The 27898-nt window shown below is 46.8% G+C and overlaps 1 protein-coding gene across 2 annotated transcripts; it reads right to left on the bottom strand.

Annotated features, from left to right (window-relative positions):
- Positions 1-27134, bottom strand: ISY1 (ISY1 splicing factor homolog). Of its 2 annotated transcripts, XM_060180311.1 has the most exons (10): positions 26916-27134; positions 22410-22432; positions 21803-21854; positions 19457-19481; positions 15949-16079; positions 13019-13136; positions 7308-7430; positions 4625-4746; positions 1097-1183; positions 1-731 (listed from the first exon to the last, which is right to left on the bottom strand). In XM_060180311.1, the coding sequence occupies exons 1-10, from the start codon at positions 26916-26918 to the stop codon at positions 624-626; spliced, it is 792 nt and encodes a 263-aa protein (XP_060036294.1). In that variant the 5' UTR covers positions 26919-27134; the 3' UTR covers positions 1-623. The 2 variants fall into 2 exon arrangements, with proteins under 2 accessions (XP_060036294.1, XP_060036293.1); XM_060180310.1 differs by lacking the exon at positions 22410-22432 and having other exon boundaries at positions 21803-21871; positions 26910-27134.
- Positions 27135-27898: the final 764 nt, after the last annotated feature.

Here is a 27898-nt window from a genome sequence, read left to right as displayed (position 1 = left end):
TATTCTTTTTCTATAAAAATCTTTAATAAAAATAGATCTACAGAACCAGTCACAGAAAACAGAAATGGCCAAGTTAAAAATCCTGCCCCCTGGGCAGGAAGCAGTGAGACAGACTGAGCAGGGACCTTGGTACCTGGTCCCCAGAGGGACAGCTCTGGTTGGCTGCTGACACAAAGATGCAGCTCAGGGCTGACACAGCTCATTTTTCAAGAGGAATTACAAATACTTTTTTTTTTTTTTTTTAGGAAAACTGCATTTTTAAGAAATGACAGTATCAAATTGATCACCCTTACACCAAATCACAGTAGGAAGTTAAATAAAACACAGGCAGAGAGACAGCAGCTGCCAGCATGCTCAGATAAAAGGAAGTCGACCCGCACAACAGCAAAATATCTGTACAAAAGCAACTGCTGAAGTGTTTAACATGTAGACAGCCTTCCAGGGAGTCACAGGCAGTGCTCCTCTCAAGAGGTGAGAAACAGCAAGAGCAGGGAAAATGGTGGGACGAGGGGCATTCGCCCTGTAGCAGCAGCCTCTGTCTGCAGTGTGGGGTTGACTGTGGGCCAGTGAGGCTCTGTGGATTTCCAGACCCTGGAAATCTGCTTGCAGGGTCCAGGTCAGTCCTAGTACCCCATGAGCTTCTTCGCCTCCTCACTCTGGGCCTGCAGCGTCTCACTCGCGTACTTCCTGAGGAGCTCCATCTTCTTCCTCCGCACAAGCGCCTCCTCAATCTGGGGGTATGAGAGGAAAGGCTCATCATCCCCCACACTCTGCCAACCCAGCCAGGTGGGAGCCCCTGTGAAGGGGTATAAGGAGCCAAGGAGCACGACACCCCGAATAGTTGCTGAGAGGCCCCGCCCCAGAGATGTGCAAACAGTGTACTGAGCAATTTCCTTGGAAGCAGAGTCCTGCCTTCTCTGGATCCCACGTCCTAGGGGGATCCCCACAAGTGTCCTGTCGGGAGAGTTCCCCAATGGGCAGGGAGGATGAGGACCCCACTGCCCTCTGTGCAGCCTCCTTTCCAAAGGTCTCTGCATTTGGAAGCACCACCCATGTGTGTGTGTGTGTGGGGGGGGGGACCTCTGCTCCCTCCTACCTCCTGCTGTGAGGGCACTGGGACATGAGCGATGAACTTCTGCTGCCCGTCTTCCCCTCCTTTCTCCTGACTGCTTTCTTCATCCGACTACAAAAAAGAAAATAACCAAAGTCCATGGGCAGGAGACCACAAGAAAGCAATTAAATGCACCACTCTGCAGCTGTTACAAAGAAAGAGGGCCAGGGAGAGAGCTCAGCCTGTGAGAACAGCAACCAGCTGGCACTCAGGCCTGAGACCCCAGAGGGCACAGGTTCAATCCATGCTGCCACCAAATGCCAGAGCTGAACAGTGCTCTGATCTGTCGCCTTCTCTCCCACCCCCATATAACTCTTTTTTAGGATTTCAGCTATTTTTTTTGATGGTCAGAAACAGAGCCATGCATGGAGGGAGACAGGCATAGAGGAGAGACACCTGCAGCACTGGCCCACCACTTGTGAAGCTCCCCACCTGCAGGTGGGGACTGGGCGCTTGAACCTAGGTCTTTCTGCAAGGTAACATGTGTGCTCTACCAGGTGAGCCACCATCTTTCCCCATAATCAATCTTTTCTTTTCTTTCTTTTTTTTTTTTTATTAATTGGATATAGGAGAGAGAACCAGAGCATCACTGTGGCACATATGATGCTAGAGACTGAACTTAAGACCTCATGCTTGGAAGTCGAGAACTTTAGCTACTGTTTGTTACCCCTCCTGGGCCATCATAAAAATCTTTAAAAACGTAAGTGAAATTCAGTGCTCAACCAGAAAGATGCCTGAGACACATCAGTAAGTATAGACAACAACAGAACACTGTGGGTAAATGTGGTTAATAACACAGCTGCCATTTGTGGAGACAGGGAAGAAAAAGCAAGGGGAAGTGGGGAGAAGGGGGAGAGGGGGAAACAGACACTAATACTTAGCCGCGGCTATCACTGGTGCCAGTCAGCTAATACTATGGGACCTCTTCAAGTTCTGTGTGCTAACACTACACATGTTTAGGTTCCTTTCTTCTTTATTTTTAAAATGGAGGGAGGCAGAAGGGGTAAAGGGGATAGCCCAATGGTTACCCAAAAAGACTCTGATGCCTAAGGCTCTAAAGTCCGAGGTTCAATCCCCCCACACCACACATAAGCCAGAGCTGAGCAGTGCCCGAACCTGAGTCACACACACACATGGCCAAGCAGCACACTAGTATTCCGCTGATCCTAATTTGAGGTTTCTAAACCTTGCCAGTAAATGTATTATGTTGTTTTTTTTTTCCCCTTCCTTAACAGATCAACTCAGAGGAGGCGTGTGAGCCAAGAGATGACTAACAAACAAAGGAAAGAAAGAAGCCTTGGGGGTAAGAGAAGCAAAGCCTAGGAGGAGGAATCAGTGCCTGCTGCAGGTTGGCAGCCCTCTTTCGGGACTTCCGAGTCTGGACTAGTCCAAGCTCTGTGGAAACTACCCGACTGCATCTACTACAGTCAAACACATGCCTACCCTACAATCCGCTAATCGCGCCTCACTGGATAAGCAACAGAAACCACAAGTGGACAGGAACGTTCACAGCAGCCGTATCTGTTAAAGCCCCTAACTGAATACTACACATAATACCCAGGACTTGTTAGACACAAAAGGATATGCCTGATTCCACTGATTTAGATCAAGCTCACAGAGAACTTGTAACAAAGGTTACCAGAGGTCAGGAGATTGACAAGGGAGAGGGGAGTGCGGAGTCGGGTAGGGTAGGGATGAGATTCTGGCTACATTTCTTCACCTGGTACTTGTGAAATGAGGTGTTTGTCTTATGAAAACTCACAGACCCCTAAACTTACCAACTGCATATTCTTCTCTAAGTAGAGTACCACTTGGCAGTAATTCGGAATGAACCCTTGAAATCAAGTTTGGTGGATACCACCAAGTGCAATGCTGAGTGTAAAGACCAACTCAAGAGGTGACAGACAGGCAGACAGAGAGCCCAGTGAGAGAGTTCACATGGAAAGGCACCTGCCTTGCCATGGATGTGGCCCAGGTTTGAGCCCCTGGAATACCATGTGGGAGTGCTGCAGTTTCAGTGCTGTACTGCCTCACTCTATCTGAACAAAGACGTCTGCCCTGCGGTCCGGGAGATGGTGCAGTGGATAAAGGAATGGACTCTAAAGCAGGAGGGCCCAAGTTCGATCCTCAGCAGCACAAGTACCAGAGTATCTGGATCATTCTGTCTCCCTTATCTTTCTCGTTAATGAATAATTAAGATCCTTAAAGGAGGAGAAGGGGGATGGAGGAGGAGAAGGAAGAAGGAGGGGGAAGGAAGAGGGGGAGGAGGGGGAGGGAGGGGAGGAGGAGAACAACAACAAGAAGAGTTGTCATCTTCCTGGGACCGAACAGAAAAAAAGAAGCAAGTCCACAGGCTAACAGTCATATGGTCACAAGCCAAACGCATTTTTAAAATATTTAATTATTTATTCCCTTTTGTTGTCCTTGTTGTTTTTATTGTAGTTATTATTGATGCCATCATTGTTGGATAGGACAGAGAGAAATGGAGAGGGGAGGGGAAGACAGAGAGGGGGAGAGAAAGACAGACGCCTGCAGACCTGCTTCACCGCCTGTGAAGCGACTCCCCTGTAGCTGGGGATCCTTTCGGCGTTCCTTGAGCTTGTGCCTAGTGCGCTTAACCCGCTGCGCTCCCACCCAACCCCCACCAGACACATTTCTAAATCTAACTCGAGCACTCAGGAAAGCATCTCTAACAAATAGTAATTCCTGGTGCGAAGCAGTTGTTGGTCTTGTAATTTCCGGGGGTCAGTAGTGGTGGCGGGTCTTCACATATGCATGATTTTCCCACTAGCGAGAGACACACCTCAGCACCAGCTTCCCCTAGGGTCTTGGCATTCCCATGTGGTGCCGAGACTTGAACCCAGGCCAAATGTATGGCAAGGGAGGTGCCCTACCAGATGAACTGTCTCATCTATCCAGTAAAGTAGTTAGTGCCTTTTTTTTTCATTATCTTTATTTACTGGATAGAGACAGCCAGAAATCAAGAGGGAAGGGGGTGATAGGACGAGAGACACCTACAGCACTGCTTCACCACTCGCAAAGCTTTCCCCTGAAGGTGAGGACTAGGGGCTTGAACCTGGCTCCTTGTGCTTTGTAACATGTGTGCTCAACCAGGTGCGCCACCACCAGGTCCATCAGTGCTTTTTTTTTTTTTAAACCAGAGCACGGCTCAGCTCAGCTTATGGCAGCGTTGGAGATCAATCTAGGATCTTCGTTGCCTCAGGCTTAAAAGCCTTTTTGCATAACCATCATGCTAACTCCCCAACCCAGTAAAGTGATTTTTACAAAGCACTCTCACAGTTCTCTGTGATCCTGGGAGTAGACTTCATATCCACCTTCCAGGTGAGAAGGCGTCAGCCTCGGCCAAAGGCAGGAGCAAAGCTAGGCTTCGACCCTGACCTATTACTGGTGAACCCAGCCCCCTCCCAGCATTTGGCCTGATTCTCCCAAGGCTCAGGCATCACAGCTCAGAGTACAAGAGTGCCAGGGAGACCCTCATCATTCACCCAGTACCTCCTCCTCAGTGACAGCATAGATGTTAATCTCTTCCTCTTCTTCCTCCTCCTCCTCTTTCTCTCCTCTTGCCAATCGGGCCTCTCGTTCTGTTTTCCACTTTTCTGCTAATTCAGCTCTAACTGAAGATAAAGGAGAGTAGGTACTATTTATTCTGGTCTCTAAGAAAACTTTTAACAGAATGCAAGGCTATCAGTGTCAGCAAAGCAAAAGTGGCCCTGATGGAATGAGGCATTGCTCATTCTGCCCTGGGGGTGAGGAGCAGTGTGATCTCCAAACATCTCTGGCTTCAAGTCACTTCAGGGCAGTTTTATGGGGAATATGGCCAGATAACCCCAGTTCAAAGAGCTGAATGACTTTATGACATATCCACATAAAAATGGAAACCGTGATACAGCATGCTGGCAAAGAGCTCTTATTCCTGACCACCTGCTTCCAAAGTCCCAGCTCAATGCCCCAGCCCACATTTACCAACCACAGTGATCTGCAGCCTCTGTTTATCTTGTGAAGTAAACAAAACAATGCATCAGAAACATGGTCTGGGAGGTGGTGCAGTGGATAAAACTTTGGGATCTCAAGCATGAGGTCCTGAGTTTAATCCCCAGCAGCACCTATACCAGAAGAATGTCTTTTTTTGTTGTTGTTTTTCTCTCTTTCCTCCTATCTTTCTCATTAATAAATAAAATCTTTAAAAAAAAAACAAAACCCGGGGGGTCAGGAAGTAGTGCAGTGGGTTAAGCGCACATAACACAAAGGATTCCAGTTTGAGCCCCCCGCCTCCCCACCTGCAGGGAAGTCGCTTCACAAGCAGTGAAGCAGTAGATTCATGGTGCAAGCACTGAGCCCCAGCAATAACCCTGGAGGCAAAAAACAAAACAAAACAAAAACAATCCATCACACAGGGATGGGCTGCTACTCCTCACAGATTATGATAAATCTCCTTAAGAATGCACATTTGGGAAGTTGGGCGGTAGTGCAGCGGGTTAAGCGCACGTGGTGCAAAGCGCAAGGACCGGCATAAGGATCCCGGTTTGAGCCCCCGGCTCCCCACCTGCAGGGGAGTCGCTTCACAAGTGGTGAAGCAGGTCTGCGGGTGTCTGTCTTTCTCCCTCTCTGTCTTCCCCTCCTCTCTCCATTTCTCTCTGTCCTATCCAACAACAATAAAATAAAAAGGGCAACAAAAGGGAATAAATATATATATATATATGCACATTTGGGGGCCGGATGGTGGTGCACTTGGCTAAGCACCCCTATCACCAAGTGCAAGAACCTGGGTTCAAGCTCCTGCTGCCCGCCTACAGGAGGGATGCTTCAGGAAGCAGGTCTGTAGGTCCCCCTCCCTTCTCAATGTCTCTGTTCTGTCCTACAAGTATAACAGAGAGGGGGAAAAAAAAAAAAAAAGGAAAGAAAAGAGAAGAAAGAAAAAGAAAAATGGCCTCTGGAGCAGTGGATTCATAGTGCCAGCACTGAGCCCCAGCAGTAACCCTGGGGGCAAAAAAAAAAAAAAAAAAATGCCCATAAAGGCCAGAACAGTGCTTGGCACACAGGATGCATGCAGAATGTGACATCCACCTTGCTCTACATTATAGCCTATTAGCTGTACTGAACGCTGATCTAAATGCTGCTTATGAACGCTCCACTTTATGAGTCTTAGAAAGATCAGCTGGGAATGAACCCACATGCTGCACTGCTGGTGAACAGGGACCAAGTCTTCATGGCTCCCCAGCCTGCTGCTTCTGGTCCAACACGGCCCTGACTGTCTCACAGTAAGTTATAGAGCCAAAGTCATTAGCAGGCCACTAACAACCAAGAAAAATTCCCTTCTAACAAAAAGCACCATTTAGAAACCCACTGTGGGGGGCCAGGCAGTGGTGCACCCAGTTATGCACACATACCACCATGCGCAAGGACCTGGGTCCAAGCCCCCACTCCCCACCTGCAGGGGGAACACTTCATGAGCGGTGAAGCAGGTCTGCAAATGTCTCTCTCCCTCCCTCTCTCTCTCCCCTCCCCTCTTCTTTCTGTCCTGTCAAATAAAAAAATAGAAAACGGGAGTCAGGCGGTGGCGCAGCGGGTTAAGTGCCCATGGCACAAAGCACAAGGACCGGCGTAAGGATCCTGGTTGAGCCCCCAGCTCCCCACCTGCAGGGAAGTCACTTCACAAGCGGTGAAGCAGGTCTGCAGGTGTCTGTCTTTCTCTCTCTCTCTCTCTCTCTGACCCCCCCTTCCATTTCTCTCTGTCCTATCCAACAACGACATCAATAACAACAATAACACAACAATAAAACAAGGGCAACAGGGGCCGGGTGGTGGCGCACCTGGATGAGCGTACATGTTACAATGTACAAGGATCTGGGTTTGAGCCCCTGGTTCCCACCTCCAGGGGGAGAGCTTTGCAAGTGGTGAAGCAGGGCTGCAGGTGTCTCTTTCTCTCCCTATCACCCCTTTCCCCCTCAATTTCTGGCTGTCTCTATCTAATAAATAAACAAAAGAGGAAAAAAAAAAAAGGACAATAAAAGGGAATAAAAAATAGAAAAGGAAAAAATAACCACTGAGAGTGCAGGCACTGAGGCCCAGTGGCAACCCTGGTGGCAAAAAAAAAAAAAAAAAGAAACCCCCCCCACACACACTGTCAAAGGGGAAAACAGATACCATCTCAAATGACAGGAAACGCCTGGCAAACCTTTCTTCTCATGATCCTGTTCCAAAGGCACAATTACACCATCGTCTTCATCGAGGTAACCATAGTACTCAAAATCAATCGCCTTCATAAGCTCAGCTCTTGTCTTTCTTGGCGGAGGAAGAGCTAAAAGACAGAGCAGAACTTGGCTCAATTTTTCCATCACAGCCTTTCTCCAGCTCTCTCCCGTTACACTGTTACACAGCCACGGAGACTGTGTGTTCATGGAAACACCATGGATCAGATGGGTTGCTCCCTATACCAGGAGGATAGTAGACAGACCTGTGTTTGCAGATATTGTGACTTTTAAAAGTTCATCCAGGAAAAAAGATCAAAATTTACTCAAGGTGCAGATGATGGTTACTTTTTCTTTCTTTCTTTTTAAACATTTATTTTTTATTATTGGATAGAGACAGAAATTAAGAGGGGAGGGAGAGAGAGAAGGAAAGAGACAGAGAGACACCTGCAGCCCTGCCTCACCACTTAGAAAGCTTTACCCCTGCAGGTGGGGACGAGGGGCTAAACCTGGGTCCATGTGCACTGTAATGTGTGTGCCTAACCGTGTGTACTTAACCAGGTGCGCCACCACCTGGCCCCAGTTTTTGCTTCTTTCTTTGTTTTAACTGCCACCAAGTTTATCACTGGGGCTCACTATATGCCTGCACTATAAATCCACTACTCCTGGTAACCCATTTTTTCCTTGATAGGACAGAGAAACTGAGAGGGAGGAGGAGATAGAGAGGGAAAGAGAGTGGGGGCTGGCTGGTGGCGCACTGGATTAAGTGGACATATATGAAGTGTTAAGGACCCACACCCATGCAAGGATCCCAGTTCGAGCCTGATTCCCCACCTACAAGGCAATCACTTCAGAAGCTGGTAATGCGGGTATGCGAGTGTCTATCTCTTTCTCCCCCTCCTCTTTCAATTTCTCTCTGTCCTTCCCAATAAAATGGCCGCCAGGAGCAGTGGACACATAGTGCTGGCACCTAGCTCCAGCGATAACCCTGGAGGCAAGAGAGAGAGAAAGAGAGGTACCTGTAGACCTGCTTCATTACTGCTGAAGCTTCCACCCTGTAGGGTTGCCACCAAGCCCCTAGTGATTCTTCATCTACATATATCCACACATTTATTTATTTATCTTCCCTTTTGGTGGCCTTGTTGTTTTCCCCTAGTGATTCTTATCAATAAACTTTAAATTTGTAAAAGATGTTTCCTTCTTTAATATTTATTTTGGATAGAAATTAAGAGAGAGGTGGGAGATATCTAAAGCACTGCTTCCCTCTTGCAGGTGGGGACCAGGGGCTTGAACCCAGGTCCTTGCACATGGTAACATGTACTCAATTGGGGTGCACCATCACCTGGCCCCACTAAACTTTATTTATTTTGCCAACAGGGGCCTCACACATGTACAATCCATTGATCGTGTGTGTGTGTGTGTGTGTGTGTGTGTGTGTGTACACATATAATTTCACTGCTCCAGGTCACTTTTTCTGTCGCACAGAAAGGTGGCTCTGGGATGGGTGAGGGTAGAGAGCACAACAAGGTGAATACACATTTCTATGTGCAAGGACCAGCGTTCAAACCCCTGGTCACCACCTGCTTGGGGAGAAGCTTCACAAGCAGGAAAGAAGGGCTACAGGTGTCTCTTTCTCCCCTAAACTCTGAATTACTTTTAAGCAGTGTTAATGACACCAGCAAGAGCAGTCTTAGGATACTTAACTGAAATATAATCAGGACTGAACAAAGAGTGGATAGTATTTCTAAACAATTTTTAAGACTTTAATAGAACAGAAAGAAATTGAGAGGGAGGGCAAGAAAGAGAGGGGGAGAGAGAGAGGCAGAGAGACATCTGCAGCACCGCTTCACCGCTCATGAAGCTTTTCCCCTGCAGGTGGGGATCAGGGGCTTGAATCCAGGTCCTTATGCATGGCAATATATGCACTTAACCAGGTGCAGCACCACCCAGCCTCCCTAAACTTAGCAATATAGCTCAGTGTGTCAGAGCACATGAATTACATGCCTGAGACCTGCAACTCCCAGGATCAACCCTTGATACCACCACAAACCAAAGCTGAGCAGTGTGCCTGGGATGGAGGGGGAGGGGGAGGGGGAGGGAGAGGGAGAGGGAGAGAGGGAGAGGGAGAGGGAAAGAGAGAGAGAGAGAGAGAGAGGGAGAGGGAAAGGGAGAGGGAGAGGGAAAGAGAGAGGGAGAGGGAGAGGGAAAGAGAGAGGGTGAGGGAAAGAAAGAGGGAGAGGGAGAGGGAGAGAGAGTGGGAGTGTGTGTGTGTGTATCTTTCTCATAAAAATAAAAGAACTTGCTCCGGGAAGTGGCGCAGTGATGGGGCTTTGGACTCTCAAGCATGAGGTCCTGAGTTCGATCCCCGGCAGCACATGTGCCAGAGTGACGTCTGGTTCTTTCTCTCTCCTCTATCACTTCTCATGAATAAATAAATAAAATCTTTAAAAAAATAAATAAAAAAATAAATAAATAAATAAATAAATAAAAGAACTGGGAGTCAGGCGGTAGCGCAGAAGGTTAAGCGCAGGTGGTGCCAAGCGCAAGGACTGGCTTAAGGATCCCGGTTCGAGCCCCCGGCTCCCCACCTGCAGGGGAGTCGCTTCACAAGCAGTGAAGCAGGTCTGCAGGTGTCTGTCTTTCTCTCCTCTCACCATTTCTCTCTGTCCTATCCAACAATGACAAAGACATCATCATCATCAACAATAATAATAACTACAACAATAAAGAAAACAAGGGCAACAAAATGGAATAAATTTTTTAAAATAATAAAAAAATAAAAGAATCAACTGGGGTGAAATGGGAAGGATGTGAACAGTGGGAGAATACTGCATCTTCATTCTCTGTTCAGTTTTTCTATGAAAAGCTCAGAAGGCGGAGTTGGCCAATGGCACACTGGGTTAAGCACACATAGTACAAAGCGCAAGAAACCATTCAAGGTTCGAGCCCCTGGCTCCCCAAATGCGGGGGGGGGGGGGGAATGCTTCACAAGCAGTGAAGCAGGTCTGCAGCTGTCTGTCTTTCTCTCCCTGTATCTTCTCCTTCTCTCTCAATTTCTCTCTGTCCTATCCATTAAAAAAAAAAAAAAGCTGGCCACCAGGAGCAATTGATTTGTAGTTCCGGCACTGAGCTCCAGTAACAACCCCGGAGGGGGGAAAAAAAAAACTCAGAAGGCCTAGGGAAACAGCATAATGTTCTGCAAAAGACTGCTGGGGGCTGGGAAGTGGTGCAGAAGGTTTAGCACACATGGTGCGAAGTGGAAGGACCGGGTAAGGATCCGGGTTCAAGCCCCAGCTTCCCACCTGCAGAGGGGTCACTTCACAGGTGAAATAGGTCTGTCTACCCCTCCTCTCTCGATTTTTGTCTTATCCAACAACGATAACAATAACAAGGGAAACAAGGGGAAATGGCCTCCAGGAGCAGTGGATTTGTAGTGTAGAGTTCCAGCAATAACCCTGGAGGGGAAAAAAAAACAACTTTCAGGTGGAGGATAGATAGCATAATGGTTATGTAAACAGACTCTCATGCCTGAAGCTCCAGAGTCCCAGGTTCAATCCCCCACACCACCATAAGCTAGAGCACGACATTTATTTATTCCCTTTTGTTGCCCTTGTTTTATTGTTGTAGTTATTACTGTTGTTCTTGATGCCGTCATTGTTGGATAGGACAGAGCTGAACAGTGCTCTGGTTAAAAATAATAATAAATAAATAAATAAAGTTCTATATTCTTGATTGAAAACAAAACAAAACAAAACAAAAACTTTTATATCTGAGGCTCTGAGATCCCAGGTTCAATCCTGAGTACCACCATAAACCAAAACTGAGCAGTACTCTGGTCTCTAAGTATTTCTCTCATTAAATAAATAGAACTCAGAAGACTTTTCCATAAGACTAAATTAAATTATAGTACAACTCCAGAGCCACAAAGGGAAATGCAAAAGAAGAGCAAGTACCAATTTAGACTCTCAGAGTAACTTAACTTCTTCTTTTTTAATATATTTATTTATTCCCTTTTGTTGCCCTTGTTTTATTGTTGTAGTTCTTGATGTCGTCATTGTTGGATAGGACAGAGAGAAATGAGAGAAGAGGGGAAGACAGAGAGGGGGAGAGAAAGATAGACACCTGCAGACCTGCTTCACCGCCTGTGAAGCGACTCCCCTGCAGGTGGGGAGCGAGGGGCTCGAACAGGGATCCTTATGCCGGTCCCTGCACTTAGCACCTGCGTTTAATCTGCTGCTCTACTGCCCAACTCTCTTTTTTTTTTTCAGTATTTTATAATTTGTTTTTTATTATCTTTATTGGATAGAGACAGCCAGAAATCAAGAAGGGGGAGATAAAGAGACAGAGAGACACCTGCAGCACTGCTTCACCATTTGTGAAGCTTTTTCCCTGCAGGTGGGGACAGGGGCTTGAACCTGGGTCCTTGTGCATTATAATGTGTGCACTCAACCAGTAACTCCACTTCTAATTGGGGTTCAGACCAAGGTTTGGTGGAACTTGAAATAGGGAATTTTCTCAGAGAGACTGGTGCACGGATTCACTTTCCAATGCTGATCTGTGCCACAGTCTCCCACTCCCACTGCTAACTTACCTACAACCCAGGAACAGGACCTGGGAGACAGCTCAGTCAAGCACCCACCCTGCATGTGTGAGAACCTGGATTTGACGCCTGACACCACCTAAGGGCTGCAATTTTTTAAAATTAAAATTCGGCTAGGACAGTGATTCAGTAGTAAATCACATGTGAGAGATTTGGGTTCAATCTTGGTGCCACAGAAAACCTGAGAACTGGGGTTGAGTGGTGTTGCACCTAGTAGAGTGTACACATTACTATACACCAAGAGCCCAGGTTAAAAAACCCTGGACCCTACCTGCAGCAGGAGAGCTTCATGAGTGGTGGATCAGTGCTACAGGTCTCTCTCTCTCTCTATCTCTTCCTTTCAATTTCTCTGCATCTATTTTTTAAAATGTGTGGGGCAATTACAGAAGCCAGACCTTCCACCTTCTGCACCCCATAATGATCTTGGGTCCATACTCCCAGAGGTATAAAGAATAGGGAAGTTTTCAAGGGGGGGGGGGGGTATGGGATAGGGAGTTCTGGTAGTGGGAACTATGTGGAAATGTACCCCTCGTATCCCATGGTCTTGTCAATACCTCCATTTTTTAAAATATTTATTTATTTATTTTCTCTTGTTGCCCTTGTTTTTTTTTATTATTGTAGCTATTGTTATTGTTATGGATACTGTCATTGTTGGATAGGACAGAGAGAAATGGAGAGAGAAGGGGAAGACAGAGAGGGGGAGAGAAAGACAGACACCTGCAGACCTGCTTCACCGCCTGTGAAGCGACTTCCCTGCGGGTGAGGAGCCGGGGGCTCGAACCGGGATCCTTACGCCGGTCCTTGTGCTTTGCGCCACGTGCGCTTAACCCGCTGTGCTACCACCCGATTCCCCTCATACCTCTATTTTATAAATAAAGAAACAAGTGTGGGGGGTTGGGGGGAAGCCACTGAGGATGGTGGAGTCACTGTGCAGGCATAGAGTCCCAGTGGCAGCCCTGGAGGCAAAAATATCAAACACATCACCTAAGCAGCTAAGAAACAACACAGGAGTACCACCAAGCTAACATGAAGTACACCAACTCCTATAACCACTACCAATTCTAACTGAAGGCTAAAACCTTCACAAAGGTTACTTACGTTCTTTTTCAAATAGTTCTCTAACACCAGGTAAATCTTTCGCTGCCCCGAAGTATTTGTAGCCTCGATTTCCTGGGACTTCCCTCCCTTCATGATCCAGCATTCGAGGGCCAACTTTCTTATTGAGAAAAAAAGACAAAATGGATTTGGTCCTTAATCCCTTTGTTCTCATAACTGCAGATGTACTTTAAGATAACATACCTAACAGAAAGATGATTTAAGTAAGTTACAGCAAGATTAATTAATTAATTACAGCAACCAGAAAGGTGATGTAACAAGGCAGAATACTGGATTTGCAGGCATGAAGTTCTGGGATCAATCATAGCACCAAACATGTCAGAGTAATGTTCTGGTTCTCTCTCTTTCCCCTACCCTCCCACCTTCTCTCTCATTAAGATAAAAGAAATCCTTAAAAAAAAAAAAAAAATCCAAGAAAATCATAGCATAGTCATAGATGGAATGTACTCTATATCTTAAATGTGATGGCTCTTACATTGACTCAGAAAAAGATGCTTATGAGGCCAGGGAGATAGCACTGTGGGAGCTTACCAAACATTCACGCTTGAGGTCCAAAGTTTCCAGGTTTAATTCCCAATACCACCACATCCCACAGTAGAACAGTGCTGTGTGCCCACCTGTGTTTATGTGTCTCATGACAATATGTAAATAAACATTTTAAATGGGGGCTAGATGATAGCACATCTGGTTGAGAACACAATATACAGTACATAAAAACCCAGGTTCAAGCCCACTATTCCCACCCTGTAGGAAGGAAGCTTTATGAGTGGTGAAACAGTGCTGCAAGTCTCTCTCTTCCCCCTTCCCTCTCCGTTTTCTGTCTCTACTTACAAAAAGTATTTAAAATGAATATTATTGTAGGAGACAGGAGACAGCAACAGAGCACACACATTACCAAGCACAAGGACTTGGGTTGAGTCCCCAGTCACCACACAGAAGCACCTCCGTTGGGGAAAATTTCCCAAGTGGTGGAACAGTGCTGAGGCCAAGTGCATGTCCAACCAGATGAGCTCTATCTGACCCTCTGCATGTTATTTCTCATTTCTTTCTTTCTTTTTTAGAATTTTTATTTATTTATGAGAAAGACAGGAGGAGAGGGTGGAAGAAATAGACATCACTCTGGTATGTGCTGCCAGGGGTTGAACTCAGGACCTCATAGTTGAGAATCCAAAGCTTTACCCACTGTACCACTCTTTTTCTTTTCTTTTTAGATTTATTTATTAATGAGAGACCAAGAACGGGAGAGAGGGAGAAAAGCATCACTCTGTCACATGAGATGCTGAAGGTTGATCTAAAAAAAAAAACAAACAAAAAAAAAAACTTCATACATGAGAGTCTAACTTTGTCCCACTGCACTTTATCCACTGCACTGCCTCTCAGCTCACAGCTGTGTGTATTTTTACATACTGAGATATACTTAAGGGGCTGAGTGGTGGGGCACCTGGTGAAGTGCACACATTACAGTGTGCAAGGTCGTGGGTTCAAGCCCCTGGTCACCACCTGCAGGGGGAAAGCTTCACAAGTGGAGAAGCAGGGCTGTAGGTGTCTCTCTGTCTCTCTCTCCCCCTTCCCTCTCAATTTCTGGCTGCCTCTATCTAATAAATAAAGATATTATTAATAATAATAAAGGTTACACTTCACTAACTAGACACTACTAGTACTACAAGGTACGCAGTCTGAGAGGTGGTTAACCATAAGCCAGAGCTGAGCAGTGCTATGTCAAGAAGGAAAAAATAAAAGTGTGGACCAGGAGATCAAACAGTGGATAAAGCTTTGGGTCCTCAAACATAAGGTCCCGAGTTCAATCCCTGGCAATACAAAAACCAGAATGATGCTCTGGTTCTCTCTTTCCTTCTCATTAATTAAATTCTGACACATTCTGGGGGATCAAACTCAGGACCCGCCCTCTAGCCAGTCTCCCCGGCTCCAGTCACTATTCTGAAGCACAGCACAGCACAGCTATGCGGAAAGCATAAGCATGAAGACTGCAGCATCTGGTAAGACGGGAAAAAGTCACCATGGATGCGCCAATTCCCAGGGAGCTGAGAGCAGCTCAGTGTCCCTGGAGGCATAGGAGATAAAATGCAAACTCAAGAACTCGGGTCCTGAGTTCAGACCCCATCATCAGACATTCAAGAGTGATGCTCTGGTGTGCCTGTGATCAAGCAAGCGCACACACACACACACACGCACACGCTCTCGCTCGCTCTCTCTCTCCTGTCATTAATAAATAAACCAAAACAGATGGGGGTGGGAGAAGACAGCGTAATGGTTATGCAAACAGATTCTCATGCCTGAGCTCCAAGGTTCAATCCCCCTCACCACCAGAAGCCAGAGCTGAGTTGTGCTCTGAAAAAAAAAAAAAAAAAAAAATGGGGAGCAGGCTATGGAGCACCCAGTTGAATGCACATTACCAGTTCAAAGACTCAGATTCAGATCTCCCCACCTGCAGATGGGAGGCTTCACAAGCAGTGAAGCCGTGCTGCAAGTGTCGCTCCTTCTCTCTCCCTCTCTATCTCTCCTCCACTCTAAATTTCTGACTCTACCAAAAGAATAAAGGAAGGAAGGAAAGAAGGAAGGGAGGGAGGGGGGAGAGGGAGGAAAGGAGAGGGGAGGGGAGGGACGGGTGGGGAGGAGAGGAAAATAAACAAGTGGCTCACTCAAGGCAATTTTTTAGTAAACACAGGTACCCTGCCTGCTCTGAGGCCTGTGCTATGAAGTCAGTAGCCACCCCTATCCATCCTTTTCATGGGTCTTGGTCTACATGTCACTTTCTTCTCCGATTTCTCTAGTGCTTACTCCAGCAGGCCTGGGCTGGGAGCTGCAGGGGGAGCAACACTGGGTAGGACCTGCCTAGCTTCCCAGAAAGCTCACGAGCTTCCCCTCTAGAGCCGCCAGGGGACTTTACTTACTCCATAGTCAGGTCCGCCCAGCTCCTTTATCCGGACTTCCCAGTGTCCTTTCTCTCTGAGCAGCTTGTTAATCTCATCATTTAGGTCACGAATCCGGAATTCACCTAAGCCAGCTAGAAAAGAAAAAGTTACTATCATTTCTCCCAAGTAACACTCAAATGTAAGTCCTTCAAAATGAGTGTCAGAAACTGGAAGGAGAGCATAACGGTTATGCAAAAAGAGTTTCAGGCCTTAGGTACCAAACACCTGAGCTCAGGTTCAATCCCCAGCTGAGCAGGGCTCTGGAAAAACAGTAATAATAATAAATAATAATAAAGTAAAAAAAACCCATGCCAGAGGCTGGAAGATCCCAGGTTTAATCCCAAGTAGTGCCATAAGCCATCAGTGCTCTGATCTCACTGTTTCTTTCTTTCTGTATCTCTCGCTATCTCATTAAAATAATTTTTAAAAATTATTTCTTGCCTCCAGTTGCTGGGGCTCATTGCTGGTACTATGAATCTACCACTCCTGGCAGATATTTTTTCTTTTTCATTTTTCGTTAAATAGGAGAGAAAATGAAAGAGGAAGGGGAGATAGAGAGAGAAGACACGCCATGTCCAGGAGGTGGCACTGGATTCGGAATCGCGAGGTTTCATCCCTGGCAGCAGATGTACCAGAATGATGTCTGGTTCTTTATTTCTCTCTGCCTATCTCAAGAATAAATAAATTCTTAAAAAAAAAAAAAAAAAGAGAGAGAAAGAGGGCAGGAGTAGATAGCATAATGGTTATGCAAAGAGACTCTCATGCCTGAGGTTCTGAAGTCCCAGGTTCAATTCCCCACACCACCACAAGCCAGAGCTCAGCAGTGTGCTGGTTAAAAAAAAAAAAGAAAGAAAGAAAACAACCTAATCGATGCAACGAGTGCCACCTCAGCATGCTTCACCTCAGACTGTGTCCAGAGGCTTCACGTGTGGGGGTGAGACCTTTCCTTTCATAGTACACTCTAATTTCATCTCAGGTGGTTCACTTTCTAACAAAGTCCCCAAACCTAGATATACACCAGTTTCTGTGAGAGAGAGCATATGTTCACACGTATCTGTAAACTACTGCAAAATATATGCCTGAAAGCAGAAGTACACTAGTTTGCAGTGAGTACCTCCCTAACACTTCCTCTCCACTATTCCAAGCTTTGGGTCCATGATTGCTCAACAATTTGTTTGGCTTTGTATGTTAACTCTCTTTTCAGTCACCAGGTTCCAAATGCCACCAGGATGCTGGCCAGGCTTCCCTGGACTGAAGACCCCACCAATGTGTCCTGGAGCTCCGCTTCCCCAGAGACCCACCCTACTAGGGAAAGAGAGAGGCAGACTGGGAGTATGGACTGACCAGTCAACGCCCATGTTCAGTGGGGAAGCAATTACAGAAGCCTGACCTTCCACCTTCTGCAACCCTCAATGACCCTGGGTCCATGCTCCCAGAGGGATAGAGAATGGGAAAGCTACTGGGGAGGGGGTGGGATATGGAGATTGGGCGGTGGGAATTGTGTGGAGTTGTACCCCTCCTCCCCTATGGTTTTGTTAATTTATCCTTTCTTAAATTAAAAAAAAAAAAAAAAAAAAAGGGAGTCGGGCAGTAGCGCAGCGGGTTAAGCACACATGGCACCAAGCACAAGAACCAGCGTTAAGAATCCCGGTTCGAGCCCCCCAGCTCCCCACCTGTAGGAAGGTCCCTTCACAAGCGGTGAGGCAGGTCTGCAGGTGTCTTTTACTCCCCCTCTCCGTCTCCCCTCCCCTCTCGATTTCTCTCTGTCCTATCCAACAACATCAATGGTAACAATAACAACAAGGGCAACAAAATGGGGGGAAATGGCCTTCAGGAGCAGTGGATTCCTACTGCAGGCACCGAGGCCCAGCAATAACTCAGGAGGCCAAAAAAAAAAGGGAGTCGGGCAGGAGCGCAGCAGGCGGGTTAAGCACAGGTGGTACCAAGCGCAAGGACCAGCATAAGGATCCCAGTTCAAGCCCTCGGCTCCCCACCTGCTGCAGGGGAGTCGCTTCACAAGCGGTGAAGCAGGTCTGCAGGTGTCTGTCTTTCTCTCCCCCCTGTCTTCCCCATCTCTCTCTATTTCTCTCTGTCCTATCCGACAATGACGACATCAATAACAGCAACAATAACTACAACAACAATTAAAAAAAAAAAAGGGCCAACAAAAGGGAAAATAAATATAAAAAAAATATTTTATAAAAAAAAAGATAAACCTTCGCAGATCTGCTTCACCGCTTCATGAAGCATCCCCCCTGCAGGTGGGGAGCAGGGGCTCAAACCTAGGGACTTGCGCTTAACTGGTGAGCCACCGCCCAGCCCCCTAAATATTTTTTAGTGTTGGGGGGGGAGTCGGGTGGTAGTGCAGCAGGTCAAGCACACGTGGCGCGAAGTGCAAGGACCAGTATAAGGATCCTGATTCAAGCCCCCAGTTCCCCACCTGCAGGGGAGTCGCTTCAAAGGCAGTGAAGCAGGTCTGCAGGTGTCTGTCTTTCTCTCCCCTGTCTTCCCCTCCTCTCTCCATTTCTCTCTGGTCCTAGCCAACAATGACATCAATAACTACAACAATAAAAGACAAAAGGGAATAAATATCTTTAAAAATCTTTAAAAGTGCTGGGGGTCAGGAGTAGTGGCGCACATGGTAGAGCAGCACAACTTACCACGCACAAGTATCTGTGTTCAAGTGCCCGGCCTCCCTTCACCTGCAGAAGGGAGTTTCATAAAGAGTAACACAGTGCTTCAAATTTGTCTCTCCTCTCTCTATGTGCGTATGTATGTGTGTGTGTGTATATACATACACATTACCCTCCTTCTCAACTTCTCTCTGCCCCTATTTTTCACCCTTTTCCTACCAGAGCAGCTTAGTCTAGCTAGGCTATGGGAGTTCAGGAGACTGAATGTGGGACTGGGAGCCTCAGGTATAAGTGAGTCTCTATATAATCATTATGCTCTCTCCCAACCTTTCTTCCTATCAAATAAAAGGAAAAAGGGGGGGGGTGGTTGCCAGGAGCCTCAATGCTCAAAAGTGCAAATGGTTAGAAAATCAGTAGATGGGGGCTGGCTGGTTGCACCCAGTCGAACATCCACACTGCCACACTCAGGGACCCGGCGCAAGCCCTCTTGCTCGCATCTGCAGGGGGCATCCTTCATGAGCAGTGAAGCAGGTCTGCAGGTGTCTCTCTTTGTGTCTGTCTCTCTATCTCCCCTTCCTCTCATCAATTTTTTCTTTTGTCTTATCAATAAAAATGGTGGGGGGGGGGAGGAAAAGAAAGAATGGCTGCCAGGAACAGTGGGTTCACTGTGCCAGCACCAAGCCCCAGCAATTACCTGTTGGCAATGAAGAGAAGTTAAGAGAAAGAGGAGAGGGGGCTGGGCAGTAGCGCAGCGGGTTAGTGGCACACGGCAAAGAGAAAGAGGAGAGAGGAAGGAGGAGGGGGAGGGGAGGGAGGGGAGGGGAGGCTAACTTACAATTACTGAATTTGAGCACTTTTTTTTGAGATTTCACCAATGATCTGTAGAGAAAAATAATACATGTTTATAACTTCTCTTTTAGTATATAACTTCTTCTTTTAGTATGTCTAAAGAGCACAAGAAAATAAAGTTCAAATATAGTAATTTAAAAATACTTGGGATTCTGATTTTTTTTTGTTTAATTATTTTTATTTATTGGATAGAGACAGCCAGAAATTGAGAGGGGAGGGGGTGAAGGCCTTATATAAGTTCATAAACTTCTCATTTAGTTCATAACATCTTCTTTTAGTATGTCTAAAAGCACAAGAAAATGAAGTTCAAATTTAATAATTAAAAATATTTGGGATTCTGATTTTTTTAAGTTTTTTTAAATTATTATTATTTACTGGATAGAAGCAGCCAGAAATTGAGAGGGAAAGGGGGTGAAAGAGAAGAAGAGAGACAGAGAGACACCTGCAGCACTGCTTCACTACTCACACAAAGCTTTCCCCCTGCAGGTCTCAACCTGGGTCCTTGAGCATTGCAATATGTGTGCTCAGCCAGGTGTTGCCACCACCCGGCCCCTGGGATTCTAGTTTTAGAATAATTAAGATAACAGATAATCAATGAGACTTACTACTTTTACCAAAATTAAGTTCACACAGAATGTACCTGCCAGTCTCCACTATCTCAGCTTGGGAAGCTCAGTACATTCTGAGCAAGGAAGGGTCTTCGTTCTAAGGAGAAGCAAAACAGACACACTGCTACAACACTACTGTAGTTATAAGTTTATAGTTTATGCAGTATTCACAGGTGACAGAGACAGAGAAACACCTGCAGACCTGCTTTACTTGAGAAGCTTTCTTCCTATAGGTGAAGACTATGTGGTTTGAACCTGCATCCTTGTCCACTGGAATGTGTGCACTTAACCATGGTGTGCCACTGCCTGACCCCTCTGGCCTGAATCTTTTTTTTTTTTTTTCTTAAGACATTCCTTTATTCATGAGAAAGACAGGAGGAGAAAGAGAAGAACACCAGCCATCACTGGTACATGTGCTCGCGGGACTGAACCTGGGACCTCATGGTTGAGAATCCAAATGCATAATCCACTGTGCCACCTCCTGGACCACTCTGGCCTGAATCTTAAAGTGCCTAATAGTCTAAATACATTTGCAGTTTCAGTTACAAATATATTCATCAAACCTTAAACTTCACTCTACAGTCTTTCCTTGGGGAAAAAAAACTACTCAGCAGGACAGGCGGGGCGCACCCAGTTAAGTGCACATAGTACTACATACACACAAGGATATGCACCCAGGTTCAATCCCCCAATCCCCACCAAGGGGAACACTCCACAAGTGGTGAAGCAGTGTTTGCAGGTGTCTTTCTTCTCTCCCTCTATCTCTCCCCACCTCTCTCAATTACTCTCTGTCCTATCGAATAAAAAGAAAAAAAACCAAAAAAGTGTAAATTGATAGTGCCCAGCACTGACTGGGCAGGAAAAAAAAAAAACAAACAAGAAATAACTACCCAGGTTAAAAAAACAAACAAAAAGACTACTTGTTGTACTGCAACTAGTACAGTGAATCACTATGAACAACTTAAGTTATACAACAGTAGACAAATAGCTAGGGTGGTCCAGGAGGTGGCACAGTAGATAAAGCCACTAGACTCTCAACCATAAGGTTCCAAGTTCAATCCCCAGCAGCACCATATACCAGAATGATGCTAGTTCTTTCTCTCTCTAATCTTTCTCATAAATAAATAAATTCTTTAAAAAATACAATATTTTAAAGAGAAAAGCTACGGAAACTAAGTTAAATCTTTCAGGTACCTGCAACATATGATGCAGAGGCCTAGTAGGGTTGTACTGTTATGTGGAAAACTGGTAAATGTTATGCATGTGCAAACTATTATATTTACTATAAAACATTAATCCCCCAATAAAGAAATAAAAAAAAACACTAAGTTAAATCTAATCTTATGACATATGTATTCTACCTTAAATAGAGATGGTTATCTCTATGTGTAAGTTATCCGTACATATACATTCGTGTATGTACAAATTATATATGTCTGTATGTCTCATTTTAAGCAAAGAGTGGTAGGTATTATTCTTAAATTGAGTCTCTATGTGTCGAGATCCCAGCACATCCCACTTCCTATTATTCATTATGTAGAGCTGGGATAATAATGGAGGACCCAACTATCAAATCACAGGGGACATGGAAGCAGTAGTCAGATCACCACCCCATTCCATTAATAGGGAGATGCTTGAAGTCAAGAGCACAACCTCTTTGGAAAGAAAAAAGCTTTGGAGTTTTAAGCAAGCCAAAGGGGAGTTTTTATAACTTATTACATTCATGAAGAAGATCTATACAACCTTCACTTTTCCCTCTTCCAACTGAGCTTGGCGAAATCTTGCTAAGGCCGTCCTAGAAGGGACAGACAACTCCCATTAGAGTCTGCTCGGATTTCTTGTGACCCAAGTTCCTAGATGGAGTATATCTTGCTCATGGCTTAATGGTAGAGTGAGTGTGTGTGTGTGTGTGTGTGTGTTGTGTGTGTGTGTGTGTGTGTGTGTTGTGTGTGAGAAACCATTGAGGACTTCGTAGATTTTTATGTTTCAAGGAGTAGCATCTACAAGGCCAATTGTGCTCCAACCTAACCAGTATCTATATTACACTGCATGTAAGGACAGTGTGGGCAACTCTTCTCTGAGCACTGTGATATGTAGCATATTCAGGTGCTAGAAAACTAAAACCATGGGATAGCCTAGCTGTCACCATCACATCCTGCACTGCCCCAAGGTGATGAACCTTCATGCAATTTAAGTCTGGGAGTTGTCAGGACACATTAACAGGGAAAATAAATGGGCAAGTACAGGAACAATACTCAAAAGATCCATCTACCAAAAGAACCAAATACTGAAAACGTGCCAGGGTGGTAACTAGGCAATACAAATTTTCCAAAATCATGTTGATACTTACATGGCCTTTTCTGCATTTCGGGCCTGAAAAAAAGAAAAGAAAAATATCTTTGTTCAAAATATTTTCTTAAAATTTATATTTTGAGTGAAAGGTTTTTTGGGTTTTTTTAATTAATTTATTTATTCCCTTTTGTTGCCCTTGTTGCTTTATTGTTGTAATTATTATTGCTGTCATCATTGTTGGCTAGGACAGAAGGAAATGGAGAGAGGAGGGGAAGGAACACTGAGAGGAAGAGAGAAAAGATAAACACTTGCAGACCTAATCACTGCTTGTTAAGTGAGTCAGGTGGGGAGCTGGGGGCTCAAACCAGGGCTCGAACTGGGGGCTTGAACCGGGATTCTTCCCGCCAGTCCTTGCGCTTAAGCCGCTGAGCCACTGCCCGACTCCCAAGTGAAAGATTTTATAAGCTCACAGACACAAACAGAATTCTTGAACTGATAAATGAACAGTAACAGCAAAAATCAAAAGATGTTCAATTTTTTATGTTTTTATTTATGCTGTTTCCTCTGTTTAAAATGTACATGAGTGCAGCCAGGAAAATGGCTCTGCCAGTATAACATAGGACTTGCATGACCGAGGTTTCTGGTTCCGTCCCTGATGCTGCATGTACCCAAGTAATTCTCTGGTGTGTCGCTCTCACATGCAACCCTCTAGCTCATATAAGGTCAGTTAGATACATTATGCCAGGAGATAGCTCGCACAATAGAGTGCACACTATCACATACAAGCCACCATGTTCAAACTCATGGTCACCACATGGGAGCACCTACACAGGAAGTTTCATAAGAGGTGAAGCAGAGTTACTCCCCTTTCTCCTCTCCTGAAGTCTCGCACCCTCTACAAAAATAATAATAATAAAATATAGAAGGAAGGGAAATGGGAGTCGGGCTGTAGCGCAGCGGGTGAAGAGCAGGTAGCGCAAAGCACAAGGACCAGCATAAGGATTCCGGTTCGAACCCCGGCTCCCCACCTGCAGGGGAGTCGCTTCACAGGCGGTGAAGCAGGTCTGCAGGTGTCTGTCTTTCTCTCCCCCTCTCTGTCTTCCCCTCCTCTCTCCATTTCTCTCTGTCCTATCCAACAACGACGACAACAACAATAATAATAACTACAACAATAAAACAACAAGGGCAACGAAAGGGAATAAATAAATAAAATAAATATTAAAAAAAAAAAAGAAGGAAGGGAAACTAAACATAAGAGTCTGCTGGCAAAAACAGTGGAATGGTGCGTGTACAGAAAAAGAAACAAGGGGCCGGGTGGTTGCAGTGCACAAGGACCCAGGTTCAAGCCCCCTGTCTCCACCTGCAGGGGGAAAGCTTTGCAAGTGGCAAAGCAGTGCTGTAGGTGTCTCTCTCCCACTCTGTATCCCCCCACCCATTGTCTTCTAGCTGTCTCTATCCAATAAATAAAGATTAGACAATTTAAAATTTTAAGTTAAAAAAAAAAAACACCCTTTACTCTTCTTCCACTGTCCTCAGACCCTGGGAATTGTCTACTTCCTATCCATTCCTTAACTCTTACCTGTGTCCTCCATTCCAGAAAGTTCTATCATTCCTTCTTCCCAGCTTGGCTTCTGCTACCTTTCTGAGTTTACACCTGTTATGGAACTTCACACCAACCATAATCATTTTGTCCTCTGCCAGTGGAATGTGGAAAAATCTCAAGACTGGCTTTTACAGAGTGAGCTCATTTACATAGCAAAACATCACGCGAGTGGCAAGTCAGTGATTGCTGGAACGATGTCAGACAGAGTACGTTTTCTGGGTTGTAGTGTAGGCACAGCGAGCACTTGCTGAGCTGGGGCTTGGATTACCTGCCAGCTCTTCCACTTGCCATCCCTGAGAAGCAGTTTCTCTAAGTCTCAGGTTAGCCATCCCTACAGCTGGGATCAAACCCTTTATCTTGTAGAGATGGCATGATGATTCGACAAGATAAACACCAGCGATGCAGCTGATAGACAGACCCAAGGCAAAAATGAACTGAACTGAAATCTCCTTTGTGACCTGCCTGTAATCAAAAGTCTGGTTAAAGGCTGCAGGGCCACAACATCCACCACTGAATAAAATAGTCCCTCCCAGGGAAGCCATCAATTTCAAGGTTCAAGGCTGAAGTTAAGTTTTCTACCTTTTATTAAAGCCTGCAGAGCCTAAGTATTTATTTATTTATTTATTTATTTTTGCCTCCAGGGTTATTGCTGGGGCTCAGTGTCTACACCATGAATCCACCGCTCCTGGAAGCCTTTTATTTCCCCCTTTTGTTGCCCTTGTGGTTGTAGCCTTGTTGTGGTTATTATTGTTGTTCTTGATGTTGTTCGTTGTTGGACAGGACAGAGAGAAATGGAGAGAGGAGGGGAAGACAGAGAGGAGGAGAGAAAGACAGACACCTGCAGACCTGCTTCACCGCCTGGGAAGCGACTCCCCTGCAGGTGGGGAGCCGGGGGCTCGAACTGGGATCCTTATGCCGGTCCTTGTGCTTTGCACCACTGCGCCCAACCCTCTGCACTACCGCCCGAGCCCCTAATTTGGTCTTTTTAAAAAATATTTTTTATTTGATAGGAAGAAGTCAAAAGGGAAAGGGAAAATAGAGAGCCCTGCAGCACTGACTGACTGCCCGTGAAGTGTCCCCTCTGCAGATGGGGGTTTGGGACTTGAACGCAGGCCCTTGGGCATTAGGACATGTGCGCTCATCCAGGTGCACCACCGCCCAGACCCCAATGAAGTCTTCATGTCCACACCTGCGGAGCCAGGAGGGAAGGGGCTGAATGACCTGGACTTCTGCCCTGCGGCCTGCTGGTTATGCTCTCAGGATAGCTGCGAAGACTCTGCTGCTTATTCTCAGCCCCCCCCACCCCCCACCCAGGCAGGGGCTGCAGACCTCAGCCCTCATGTTCGCTGTTTGTTCTCCTATCTCCTCCCCAGGACCCCCCAATTTGTATGAGAGCAAAATGCCTTGTCTTTAGCTACTCAACACCACACTAGGTGCAGGAATTCAATCACGAGTCTTCTTTTAGAGGGAACTTATAGGGACATGCCCCACTACTAAACTACAAAGGACAGGACAGGGTGGTAGCAGGTCTGTTAGAGTGCACATGCTGCCACGTGCAAGGACACGGGTTCAATGCCCCGGCCTGACTTGGTAAGTTTCACCAGCGGTGAAGCAGAGCTGCAGGTGTCTCTCTCCCTCTCTCCCTCTCTCCCTCCCCATCCCCTCTTGATTTGTCTCTATCCAATAAATAAATAAGTAAATTAGGGGACCAGTCTTACTTGGCAAAGCACTCACAGAGCCTAAGGACCCAGGTTCAAGCCCCTCCTCCTCACTTGCAGGGGCGAAACTTTAAGAGCAGTGAAGCAGGGCTGCAGAAAGAAGTATGTTTATCTCCCCTCTCAACAATTTTTCTCTTTCCAATAATAACATGATAAAAACACTTTTTAGGGAGTCGGGCGGTAGCGCAGCGGGTTAAGCGCACGTGGCGCAAAGCACTGGGACCGGCGTCAGAATCCTGGTTCGAGCCCCCGGCTCCCCACCTGCAGGAGAGTCGCTTCACAGGCGGTGAAGCAGGTCTGCAGGTGTCTGTCTTTCTCTCCCCCTCTCTGTCTTCCCCTCCTCTCTCCATTTCTCTCTGTCCTATCCAACAATAACGACATCAAGAACAACAACTATAATAACTACAACGACAGGGGTCCAGGAGGTGGTGCAGTGACAAATGTTTGGCCTCTCAAGCATGAGGTCCCCAAGTTCGATCCCCGGCAGCACATGTGCCAGAGTGATGTCTGGTTCTTTCTATCTCCTCCTATCTTTCTCAAAAATAAATAAAAATCTTTTTTTAAAAAAATAATAACTTACAACAATAAAAAAAAAAAAAGGGCAACAAAGGGTAAAATAAGTAAAGTTAAAAAAAAAGAAAACACGGCTTTTTAAATGTCTCCCTACGAAGGGCATGCAGCACCGGGCGGCCTGGCTCACGGGAAGCCAGAGGCATGCGGGGAGACGGGCCCAAGAGCTGCCCGCTCACTGGCGGGAGGGCGGCAGGACCCGGGAGCTGCTCCCGGCCGGGCTCCGACCAGTCGTCTCGGGGGAGGGCGGGGCGCCGCGAGGCAGCGACTCGGGTCACGTGGGCGGCGCGCACGGCTCGCGCCCGTCGGTGCGGCGCGACCCACAAACCTCGCGAGACCACGGGCCCGCCGGCCGCCTCTGACAGCGAGGCCGCGACGTCTCCGCCGGGGGAGCTGAGAGCCGACTCCAGGGGCCCGGGGGCAGGCCGCCACGCCGCCCCGGCTCCTTCCTCAGCTCCCCCACACGGCGCGGACGGAGCGCCCCATCCTGAGCGGCACGCTGCCCGCAGCTTGCTCCTCCGGCTCCTGACACACGACGGGAGGCAGGAAGAGCATCGCAAACACCAGCCAAGGCTCCCGAGCCCCGAACCAAGTCCGACCCCCGCCACGGACACCCCCGGAAGGGACTGGAAGCCCTCACAGACCCCCGCTCTCCCTCTTCCCCCACACTCACCATGTTGCGAGGGAGGGCGCGGCCCCGGCTCACGTCACTTGTAGGCCTCAAGCGAGGCCGACCTTGACGGGAACTGAAGACTCGCGCTAACTGCAACGACCGCTTTCCTGTCGGACCGATAAACAGAAAGGACCGGAAGTGACCCGAGCTGGTAGTGGGCGGGCAGGAAATGCAGGCACGCTCCCTCGGGACGCCTCTACGTCCCCGCTAGTGGTTGGGGCGGTGGGCGAAACCACGCCTGCGCAGCAGGAAGGGGCGGGGCTGACTAAACTGGATTTCTGCCCTGCCGTCTGGGCTCATGCTCTCGCGATAACTGGCGAAGATTCTCTTGCTTATTCTCGGCAACTCGCCTGGGGGTGGCGCCGGCTGCTGTGCTCTCGTTGGCTGTTCTCCCCAGCGTCTCTAATTTGTATGAGAGCAATATGCCTCGTCTTTACCTACTTTTTCTTCGTTATCTTTATGTATTTATTGGATAGACAGCCAGAAATGTGGTCCAGGAGGTGGTGCAGCGAATAGAGCACTGGACTCTCAAGCGTGAGGTCCTGAGTTCAATTCCCTGCAGCTTAAGTACCAGAGTGATGTATAATTCTTGCTCATAAATTTAAAATAAAAAAGGGGCAGCCAGAAATTGAGGAAGGGGTAGAGACACTTGCAGCCGTTTCACTCGCAGTTTTCCTCCTGCAAGCGGGGACTGGGGTCTCGAACCCTGGTCCTTATGCACTGTAATGTGTGTGCTCAACCACAGCCTGCCCCCTTACCTACTGGTTTCGAACCCTGTGTAAACTGATCGCTCACCACCAAGCGAGGCTTTGGGGTTTGCTCTTCGGCTCTGCTTGAGTGAGGATGTTTGCAGCTGGTGGGCGAGTCCCTCCCCCTGGAGTTGGCTGACTGGCTCCCTTGTCTCCATCTCAGTTGTCAATTACGTGGGTTTTTAAAGATTTTATTAATGAGAAATTATAGGAGAGAAAACCAAACACCATTCT

This window comes from Erinaceus europaeus, chromosome 21, assembly GCF_950295315.1.
Source record: "Erinaceus europaeus chromosome 21, mEriEur2.1, whole genome shotgun sequence".
In the NCBI taxonomy this organism is placed as follows: Eukaryota; Metazoa; Chordata; class Mammalia; order Eulipotyphla; family Erinaceidae; genus Erinaceus; species Erinaceus europaeus.
This window is presented reverse-complemented; position numbering and strand designations above follow the sequence as displayed.